Source organism: Saccoglossus kowalevskii, chromosome 6, assembly GCF_978046115.1.
Source record: "Saccoglossus kowalevskii chromosome 6, keSacKowa6.1, whole genome shotgun sequence".
Classification (NCBI taxonomy): domain Eukaryota; kingdom Metazoa; phylum Hemichordata; class Enteropneusta; family Harrimaniidae; genus Saccoglossus; species Saccoglossus kowalevskii.
This window is the reverse complement of record NC_140646.1, coordinates 25,037,075-25,048,725: the sequence shown is the minus strand read 5'-3', so window position 1 is coordinate 25,048,725 and position 11,651 is coordinate 25,037,075. Positions and strand designations below refer to the sequence as shown.

The 11,651-nt window shown below is 35.6% G+C and overlaps 1 protein-coding gene across 1 annotated transcript; it reads right to left on the bottom strand.

Annotated features, from left to right (window-relative positions):
- Positions 1-3,514: 3,514 nt before the first annotated feature.
- On the bottom strand, positions 3,515-11,417 carry LOC100375896 (leukocyte receptor cluster member 1 homolog). The gene is made up of 6 exons (XM_002741587.4): positions 11,205-11,417; positions 10,356-10,514; positions 9,906-10,023; positions 9,361-9,427; positions 4,191-4,293; positions 3,515-3,828 (listed from the first exon to the last, which is right to left on the bottom strand). Exons 1-6 carry the CDS (start codon positions 11,325-11,327, stop codon positions 3,580-3,582), a joined length of 819 nt encoding a protein of 272 aa, XP_002741633.2. The 5' UTR covers positions 11,328-11,417; the 3' UTR covers positions 3,515-3,579.
- Between the last annotated feature and the right edge of the window lie 234 nt (positions 11,418-11,651).

Sequence of the window (11,651 nt, the reverse complement as noted above, 5' to 3'; positions counted from 1 at the left end):
CCACCCCCAGCACCAAACACCGCGCAGGGCAACCATGACAGTGGTGCCACCAAAACCAATCTGATGCCATACAGAACTTTTAATTCTAAGAAACTAAGTTGTGGAAAAATAAATCAGGTTAAAAAAAAATGAATAAACAAGCCATGCATGGCACAGTCCTTGTTAGTTATCGAATTTAAGATGTATAGTTTTGTTTATAGTAATATAGCTGGAATATAAACATGTCAGGAATATGATTATGATAATTGTTTAATATTTAAATGATTGAATATATAAAATTTGAACATAGTCAGTCAAAGCATGTCAGAGATATGGCTCTAGAACCACATTCATTAAAACAAAATGGCCACTAGTCACTAGCCATTCTGAATCCGATCTAAAAAATAAAATAACGTGCATCAGTAACCCATAACAAAATCCATTCAGAAATGCTTCATATTTGATGATTTGTTAGCACAAAAATGGCCACCATTCAGCACGTATATACCAAGTTTGAACAAAATCCATCTGTAAACAGCCGAGAAATGCTTGATTTTGATGATTTTTTAGCACAAAAATGGCCACCATTCGGTCATTTTTTATAGGATCGTCAAACCAGTATATCTGTATATCTATGACATGATGTATAATGAATATTCAAAATTTGAACATAATCAGTCACAGCAAGTCAGAGATATGGCACTAGAACCACATTCATTAAAACAAAATGGCCACCAGTCGGCTATTTTGAAACTTATCTGAAAAACAAAATGATGTGAATCAAGGTCCTATAATGTATATACCAAGCTTGAACTATGATTTTTTAGAACAAAAATGGCCGCCATTCGGCCATCTTGAATCAGATCGTGAAAAAATTGATGTGCATATGTATAATATCATGTATGATGTATGTGTGAAGTTTGATTGTGATTGGTCCAGGCATTTCTAAGATACAGACGCACAAAGGTCAAAACAAAACACTGCGTCCGAACGGGGACTAATAAACAACTTGGCAAGCAAAATCATATGTGTCTAGTTTTCTGTCAGTAATAATTGTTTAATTATTTTTTTGAATGAGCTGCTTGAGATAATTAACCTAATTGTAGCCGGGATATTATTTTTTGAATAAAGGGGCCAAGTGTTCAGTGAACAAACTAAACGTCATTGCGCGACTAACATTTTCTGGGTCATATAAATGGCATTTGAGTGTGAGTGATATGTATTACACCGCACCTCCAGACCATAAGTAATATTCGGCTGAATAAGAGTTATGAAGCAATATTAAATTGTTAAGGGGTATGAGGTGTCTAAGTTTAAATAATAGGCCACACTTTTTTCTAATTACTGTATACTGTGGATGTGATTGATGTGACTGGACCAAGTAAGATGTTTTATCCATTGAAACACCAATAAATAAAACTACTGAAACTACCGGTACTCTGACTTCCTGAACACATTCTTCTTGCCACATTAGGTTAGTTACGTTTGCTACTAAAAACGATATAATTCGTTTTCCTTTTTATTTATGGAAAGTATGTTGGCATCACACCATAGCAGGACATCATTTAAATGGGCGGTTGCGTCATGTAAATTGAGTATGCAATTTTCTTCATAAGTATGAAATAAGTTGAGTCGTCAGCAAAAAGGTAAAAATTAAAAAATTTAGTCGAATTGGGAAGATCGTTCATATAGAATATAAATAATGTTGGGCCTAGAACAGAATCTTGGGGTACCCCGTAATTAATGCTTGTTTTAGATGATGGTATTCCATTGCAATGTACATATTGGGACCTGTTATGAAGATAATCTTTGACCCATTGAAGTGAGACCCCCCTAAACCCATACTGTTCTAACTTTCATAATAAAATATTGTGATTGATCGTATCAAAGGCCTTGCTGAAATCTATAAATATACCTAGCGTGGGCTTTCCCTGGTCAATATTACGTACCAAATGATTTACCAAATTAATTAGGGACAGTTTTGTGCTATGCTTTTTCCTGAATCCGTATTGATGTTTGTGAAGTATATTATATTTTTCAAGATAAGTAGCAAATTGCTGATTTACAATGGTTTCTAAAATTTTACTAAAAAGAGGTAATACTGAAATAGGTCTATAATTATACTAGCATCTTGCTTTTTACCCTTCTTGAAAATTGGTGTTACCTTGGCAACTTTCAACATAGTGGGAAATTTACCAGAGGAAAAGGAGCTGTTAAAAATGTGTGTCAAGGGATAAGAAATAATGTCTGCTGCATCAATTAAAACTCTAGGTGGCAAGTTATCTCAGCCACAAGACTTCTTTGGGTCCAAGTTATTTAAAAGGTGTGTTACCTTACAGTAGTGGGGTGGAGAAAAATTTATTTATATTTGGTCGGCCAAGATAGTTTAAAAGTTGTTAGAGGCCGATGTTAGAAAATGGACAAATCTGGGAGAGATCTACCTGTAGTACCTATATGTATAATATCAAAGCAATCAGACTTTTAGTTTTCAACAAGAAGTCAAAAATATCACTTTTTACCATTAATGACAAAAATATTGATCAAAATTAGAGAATTAAAGATCACGAAATGAACAAATCTAAGAGAGGTCTGACCAAGTATCAAAGCAATATGAAGTGTATTTTTCAAGAAGAAGTTGAAAAAGTAAAAAGTTTACACGGACGACGAACCCCAGCGGCGATCACTTGCATGATAAGCTCAGCTCGACAAAGTCAACAGCAGAGCTAAAAAAGTTCAATTCTAGTGTTCAAATCTACAACATGAACCACAGCAGGCAGAGTCTGTAATGACTGAGCCATTGTAATTTCTAATGGAGGTTCTGGGAAAAAATAGGTATTACAAGGGTAATTTCAACGTCATGTGGTATACATTTAATTATTCATGAGCCAATGACAAAATGTATTGTATTTATATGAATTAATGTTCAGCAATGTGCACTGGCAATGCAATCAATTGCTGAATCATTCAATTTTATTTTTTGTGTGGTACAAGCCCAAAACACTCATTCGAAAATGTGGCTTTACTAATACCTAGTAGTCTAGTAGATAGCATGCTCATTCAATTTACTCAACTCTAACCAAAACTGTGGTAAACCCACACTTTCTGTTTTTCTAATACAAAGCTACAAGTATCAAATCAATACAAGATATATGTATTAGTCCTGTTTAAATTTCTTTTTTCCAAAAAAAAATTGTAAAACACAGAACACTGTCTTTTTATTCATGCACACTGACAAAGCAAGACACGAGTTGGTATCCATACCTGCAAAGCAGGACAAGTGACAACATTTCTGACATTGTAAGTTGTTTTCCATACGTACGAAGTAGGACAAGTGAAGTGACAACATTTTGGTCATCTTTGTATTCATATGTATGAAGCGAGACAAGTAAAAACATTTTGGTTATCTCAAGTCAGTATCCATACATATGAAGCCGGACAAGTTGCAACATTTCGGTTATCTCAAGTTAGTATCTATACATGATGTGGTATCAATATGTACATTCGAGGAGAATAGAAAATTACACAAAACTATCAATTAGTGTAGATATCCGACAACATATATTTAATATATGGGTATATTATTTACAAAACATTTAAAAATCATTCCATATTCCACATGTGGCCTTTGTATTTGGGTTTCCTCACTAAATGTGGATTATACTGTGAATTATAACGGCGAGTTCTGTCATCAGTATTTACTGTTTCTTTGCTATGACTCGATTCACCAGATAAAAGTTTATTAGCTTTGGCTCGCTCTGCCCGCTCTCTTTGTAGTCTTTCAGCTCTCAACTGCTCAATTGTGGGTGTCTTCTTGTCAGCTTTTGCATGTTTGTGTCTTTCTTTAGATTCCTGTAATAAAAACAAATGCATGTCAAACTCACCTACTTATAAATACAAATACATGTACCACATTCGCTTTATTTGTAGAGAATGTGCTCATGTAAATGACAGACATGTATCTATGGTAAAAATAATGATCCGGCAATAATGAAATTTTTGAGAAACACACTTCTAATAGAGCAAATCCAGTATATAGAAAACCATGAGAAGAATATAATGTGCAATTATCATAGAACTTCATCAGGCATCACGGGCATCACCAAACTAACAGCTCAATTATTTTTGCAGTCTTGCCTTATGGAGAGTATATTGTTAGCTTCTCATGTTGTGCACCACAAAATGGGATGCATATTAGTGTGTACAAACCTTACCTTTTCTTTTTTATGCTTATGTTTATGTTTGTGTTTTTTTCTCAGATACTTGTCCATATCCTTCAGTGGATCTAGTGTGTCTTTTCTTTTTCGATCAACAGTACTGTGGAGAATAACAAATTCAAGGACTGTAATTAATTAAGAGGTAAAAAGTGCTAAAAACTAAACCGTGATTCCGAAATTTTCGAAAAGTTACTAATCATGACAATCTGTTTCTAGTAGCATGTCTGTAGTTAAAATGGTCGTAGATAGAAAACAAAGGCAGTCTAAACATGAGACGTGACAGTCCAGCCTTCAGTCAGAATGCCGGTAGTAAAAAAAGCATAACCAGTACTGAAATTCGCTGTTAGGTAATCCATCAGACAGCCATTGGTATGACATATTCACTACCATATTTGCCTATATCTAAGCTTTCAGATGAAGTATAAGTTGTTGTAGTAACGTGCTTAGTAACATGTTTAACAATTTTTACTCTGGTTGCCACCTTAAACTGAATCATATCATTTGCAACTACACTAAGTCATTTTATAGACAGCGGATGGAAAGTCTTGAAGTCTCAATTATCCATGAATTCAACCAGGCTTGGATTCTGAGGATACATGAGATGACGGCGATCAAGATCTTCAGTCATGGTGAAATCAGGGACAAGTGTGAGCAAGAATGTGTCGGTGAACAGATCTCCAAGCATTTCAGAATTACAGTGAAGTTTATGCATCAATCTCTACTCTATATTAAAGAAACCACCATTTTGACCACTTCTGCGCCAGTGATCAGTGTTTGGACGAGCGGTCAGTGTTTTCAATGAGCGAGCGAGCCCCCCCCCCCCCTCCCCCCAAAAAACGCGATTAAAATGCAGTCGGTTTCCGGTCGGACAAGACCGCATGGTCAGAAATTAAGCGTTAAGCAGTCGATGTAAAAGCGGAAGATTGGGCGAAATGGGTACTGTATGACCATGTTTCTCCGACGAAGTCTCGACTGACAATAATGCTGACAATGGACGTTAGATAAACACGCATTGTTTGCGACGGGAAGCTTATCACCCGTTATATCAGAATCGTCAACAACAGAGTATACAGATAAGATGTTATCATTTAAGCCCTTTCAAAGATAAACAATGTGCAAATATCCACGAAACGGCAGTTGTAGTCTTTTCTGCTAGCGTTTTAAAACACTGATTTGAGCGACGTTATTTCGCAATTTCGATCTTTTGTCAACCTGGGATGATGTATCAAGGTCTAAAGTGAACGTTTAATCAATTTTTGAAAAATCAAGAAAAAAGTGAAAATTTCCCTTCTCACCTTAACAAATAGATTGAATGGTTAAATATTTTTTTTATATCTGAACAGCATTTGCGACATGATATTATGATGTTGATCTATGGGAATGTTATCACGTCACAAATATGGAATAAACTGTACAAATAAAATACTGTTCACAGTGATGAATTGATTAACTTAAATTCAATTCCCAGCATGGTGATGAGTTATAAAGCAGGACTACTGGCATTACTAGTGATGGCATACAGATATCACTCGATCTTATTGACTAGTAGACCATTTTCCATTCAGTGCAAGATCCGGGACAAACAAAGGTCATAGTGTCCTTCCTATTGGTGTCAAAACATCATGTGGGATAAATGTGAAACTATTTTTGGGGTATTTCGACACCAAATTATATGCTACGCTATATTTGATGATGGTCAAGGGTATATCTTTTCACTAAAGCCGACCATTCATAACCGGCCCACGAGTGCGTGATCAAGGTAAGAAAAGCTGTATTTCACTGCAGGTAAATTGAGTGATTTGATTGGGCGCCACTAATCAGTGTTGCTGTACATGTATCATAAATGTGAACGTCCGGGTCATCACAGATTAAAACAATAGTGGTGTGTAGGCTTTGCGCTGATTCAACGGGAGTCAAGAACAGAAGATCTTTTTTCGTTGACAAGTTTCCAAAATTTGTTATTCCAACGTTGAAAATTGCTTGTGGGCAAGTGAATAAAGACAATAGAATGTTTAAATATTTGTGCAAACCGTGTTTTAGTAAACTGACAAAACTGTCGAAACTTAGATAACATATCATGTTCGATCTGGTCTTCGTTGCAACAAACACATCATTTCCCTCAGATCAGCACTAAACGCTTTCTCTTGATGGTCAATAAGCTCGTTCACAAAGCTATATTAATGCCATATTGCTCTCTGAAAGACTGGCATTTTTTATACTGAACTATAAAAAAAGAGAAATACAAGTTCAAAATCGATGATTTTTCGTGACAGACATTCAATCTGCGTCTGTCACAGATTGTGCAAGATCTCGCAGTGAACAAAAAATCACTAATTATTGCATTCTTTTGTTTTCCTATGACATAATATTGTGAAGAAAAATAATTTCTTGACTATCATATATATTGACAGTGAAATAAAATTCAGTTGACAAAGGCTAAAATATGTAAACAAGTATATAAACATACCGGTTACTGGTAGGTTGTTGCTTCAGACTCATGATCGGTAGACACAAGTTCAAATCCTACATCAAAAAGGGGTGACACCCCCCTACCCTGGGTGTGCCACAGATTCAATGAGAAGCTTGAAGGCCAATTCAACTGGCCGAGATTCATTCACTAACAAATGCGACTTTGGGGGAACCTTGGTTAAGGTCCGCAGGTGCTTGTGTTCGACTGGGCTAGGTTGATGCCAGTGTGACCAGGAACTTGTATTTCTTTATTCCTTTTATTTATTTTTTATGTAACAATCTTTTTTTTAAACAAAATGTATGCTGATCCTTTACAAAGTATCCGACTCAATGCATTGATATTGGGGAAGTGCCCTCAAGTGGTGAACCCTGTACAGGCTTCATCCTAATATGGCGTAATTCTATGCAGGAATTGCCATTGGTGCTTTCACAAGTTAAAGTGCCTGTGAAATGGCTGCTATTTTCACGCCTAAAATTATCCATTGATACATAAATATTATTATTTTTTATGTTTCTAAGCATGAACTATTTTATTTGAATGAAAAAATGTGTTTTAAACTCAATCTACGCCAACTTTATTTTTGTGTACTTTAAAACGAGGCTCCTCATTAGCTTCTTATTTGCATACAGAAATTCCCCTTGTGACGTCAGAAGGGGAAGTCGCATGGCAGCTTGCATTGCCGATACGTGTAAATAAGGCAAATTTCTTGTGCAGTTTTCTCGTCTTTGACTAAATTTTCACTTATGTACTTGTTCGTCGAGGAGGAGTGGACCATAGTGAATACATACATTTGTAGTATCAATTTTTGTTGCATAGGGTTGAGTTAGATGCTAAATATGTCCGTTCTGGTGTAGCTGGTCACCGTGGTCGTCACAGTTGCTGGCACACGTTTGTACACTGTCGCTGGACAAAATAGAATTTGACGTCGGAATTATCTCGTTATTTAGCAGGTTACTAGGCACGTCACTACACTGTTTTATTTCATCGATCGTCTGAGTAAAACTTTCAAAATTAAAATAAAAGAGAACATATTTTGACATTCTAAACATTAGACTATAGTGATCACTATAAAATAATTAAAAAAACAACAAATCACAGTTACTAAATAAATGACAGCTGCTTGGAAATAAATTGAAATTTTGTTTAAATAGGTGGACGCGTCGGGTCACGACGAGGGCAAGTGCATTAAAAGCGGCGTTTAATTGGATAACAAAAATAATCAAGATCGACACACATACAAATAAATTCAGAGTGGATTCGAGTTAGCGTGATCCATGGCGTGATTGTCATAATTATAACATCATATTAAAACTTTATTTGGTGGAAACACATTGACCAAGCCCGGATTCTTATTTCATAAATTATTACGCAGATCACAGTCCCTCTATCACTATGATAGAGGGACTGTGCGCAGATCAAGCTGCAAGCATGGAGGTAAAAAAAGAACAGAGGTGTGAATTTGACATTCAACACCAATCACCAAACAATTCAGAAACTTTTAGCCTTCGAAAATGAAAACAATTAGCAGTGTGTAAGGGCTGTGTAATTTCCTGTTTGTCGACGCTCCGTTTTCGTGTCACTGTCAAAATTATTGCTACCTTTTACTTAAAACGATATTCAGGATCGCAAAAAAGTCAACTCATTTGAAACACTTGCCGGACGTCTCTCTCTCTTCTGAAATCCGCCTCGGTGATCATGGTCCAGAATCTATTTCTTTCAAAAGTGTTGCGCCAGGTTTATGTTGTCGGCGTTTCTCTTTAAACCTAGTTGTTTTTTTCATGGACGAGAACAGTTTTTCCACAAAAAAAGGAATCTAAGGTTAAGTGGCTTTCTTCCACTGATGTCGCACCTTCAGATCGATTAGAAACGTGTGAATACTTACACTGTGACTATACGTTTCACTGCAGCTGCCCACAACACAACATCTAAAAACTCTCTCAAAAAAAAATAGACAAAAAAAGTAGTAGAAAAAAAACGCCGACCGAAAAATGTATATCGTTTAAAAGTATACAGAATGACCAGTGTTATTACGGCTCAGGGGTATGACTTCCTCTCACAGTTTGGCATTTGGTGACGCACTTTCGGCGAGAGTCGGAAATCCGGAAACAGTCGACCGTTTCGGGATAGGTGGGCGTGGCCAACACGAGAAATATCCCAAATTTACTTGGATACGAGTAATCATTTTCAGCAAAAAAATCAATAACTGCCCATTTCAGTGGGACACAGATCTAAAATGGGAAACGTGAGGGTGGGCATTGCACAGGCACTTTAATAAAGACCTTCGAAGAACTCCGAAGCACTTGAAGCCCTGTCTTTGTTATTTATTTATTTTATAATGTGATTGCAGAAATCTACAAAAAATCACACAATGCAGTCACATTCCGAAATCTGCGCCACACCAGGATAGTGAATTGAATTGCCATTTGATAGGGAGATGGCTGCACAGCCCTGTCATGTAGTCCCAAACATGAATTTGGCTTCTGTGGTAAAAATGTGTCAGCAATTGCAATTTTGCACGTCATGCAAAAAAAAAAAAGTTGGGAGACAACATTCAGTGACATTCAATGTCCAGAACTGTCACCTGACACAAAAACATTTTTAAAAAAATCCAAGCACAAATGAATTTTACACAGTGGGTAATATTAATCACAAATGTATGACCTTGCTGACACTTGTATTGGTACACTGGTATCTTACCTGTCATCTTCTCCTTCTTCACATTTCTTTCTCTTGGAAGGAGACTTGAAATACCATGGCTCTGCATCTGAAAGGTAAGTAAGAGACAACAACTGGTAATAACTTTGCAGCTGATCATGCAAGGAAATCAAGTGTTTTCATATCTTGTACCTTATATTGTATGGACCCTTTTCATAAGTTTTCATGAGTATGAGGCTCCAATTTTTTTTTTTTTTTTTTTTATGACCCTTTATATAATATTTATTTGTATTTTAGCCACATACCTACATCAGATTTTAATCAGATTGGGTTTCTTTTCATGAACTCTTTTCATAAGTCAGAGCCCTCACAGATTCCTGTGGGAAAAGGCTTTCAGGTAAACTCAGAATGAGGCTTCTAGGAGAAGCCATGTTTTTGCTGCATGCACATGTAAATTACCGTAATGTTTTAACTTGTAGCTAATTTTCAAAATTTCTGAGTTAACATCAATTAACAATAGGAAACTACTTTAATAACCTGAAAACATATTAATCGAGACAGGTTAGTTATACATTTTGAACACTTACCTTTAGCTTCAGCGGAACTTTGTCCCAAATATGTCAGCAAACCAATACTTTTTTCATACTTCTCCTTTTCCTTTCTTTTCTCTTCTTCATGTTCTTTATTGACGCCTACCGTTTTTTTCTAAATATTATAAACAAATTTCAAAATATATCACAGGTGATTGTGTCCAGTTGTATTAGCTTGTAAACAGTGACAAACTATGTCACTATGATTTTCTCTAGGGTCCTACAACACTTGAGTGTCAGTGACTTTCGTTAAATTTTGTTTCCATGAATGCCATTACAAACAAATTGTGGAAATTTCCTGCAGTGAAAACTAAATGAGTATTTAATTAATCTTGACACAAAAGCTGAAATATTGTTTCTTCTAATTTTTCAAATTTATTATTTTGGTAAATGTGTACTCGTACATGATCACACAATGTATATGTGTGGCTCAATTTTTATATTTACCCCTTCTTCAATTTCACTGAAGAAATTTGGATGCCTGAGTTCAGTCGCTTCTGTTGTTGCAACAATACTACTATCTGCACCATCAACCATTGTTGGTTCATCTCTCCCATGTCGTTTTCTGGCTTTTTCTCTTAAATGTGCTGTTCTTGCCTCTTGTTCCTAGTATAAAAATTAAGCAGAACGGGGATGATCACAAATACCTAATGAATGTTGAACTATCTAAAACTAAACTTACATGTATTTTTTTTCAATAAATTTTCATTTCGTTGGAATATTACCATACCCTTCTCTTACACCCACAGATTTCATTTATAACCTTTTCACCACCAGATTTTCTCCCCCACCCCTAATTTTTTCCTCATATTCTTCAACATTTCTGGAAATGAACCCTAATTTTGGAGTCAACAGACAACAATTTTCTTTTTTCACTCAAAAAATTTAGCTATTTTTGTTCCAATCTTTTGAAAGGAAGTGCATACTATGATCAGGACTATTTTGTGAATTTGTGATGAAAAGAGGAAACTGGTGGTGTAAAGGTTAATACTGTAATAAGTATCATTATTACATGTATAATAATATAATAATGGTATTTTTTAGTGTGCGCATAGAGTTACTGTGTTGATTTGGAGCAAAAACATTCGGACTAGTATTATAACACCACTATAGAAGGAGAGGGGAGGGGCATGTATTGTATTGGGCGTTATTGTATTGGGGGCAGACAGATACACTGATCACATTGTGGAGGTATTATCTTATTAATGTACATCTCCATGACTACACCAACATTTTGGCAAGAAACGTGTTACCTGCGAAACTTTTATAGACTAGACAGAAATCATGCTAACTCACCGCAAGTGCTATTCGTCTCTGTTTCTCTTTTTCTTCGGCAGCTGCTTTTTCTTCGTCACGTCTGACCCTTTCTATGTTGTCTTTCGAAAGCACATGCCAACTTTTTTTAGGCAAGATGTTCATTTTCACAAAACAATCTGTATATATAAATCCGATAAAACGATAAGACGTTGAAACAACGTATTGTATTATTATTGTGTTGTGTTTGGGTCTGTCTAATGTCAAAGGTGAAATGCTAAAGGTTAAGGAATTCCCTAGTCCCGGCATGCAATTCAAGACAAACCATTTCTGGAAAGGTACATAATTAGATTTAATTTTTTCTATGCAAAATATAAATGAAAATACACTATTTTTGTTTCTATACAGTATTATATTAGATTATTTTATATAAATTGCACGAAACGTAATTTTAGACGTTATTTCTAAGATGGGAACAATTTATTTTGA

Coding starts and splice junctions, on each gene's coding strand:
- LOC100375896 (XM_002741587.4), bottom strand. CDS start 11,327: ATGAACATCTTGCCTAAAAAAAGTTGGCATGTGCTTTCGAAAGACAAC. Junction 4,294..9,360: donor GAAGAAGGAGAAGATGACAG/GTAAGATACCAG, acceptor TATTCTCCACAG/TACTGTTGATCGAAAAAGAA. Junction 3,829..4,190: donor ATAAGCATAAAAAAGAAAAG/GTAAGGTTTGTA, acceptor TTTTTATTACAG/GAATCTAAAGAAAGACACAA.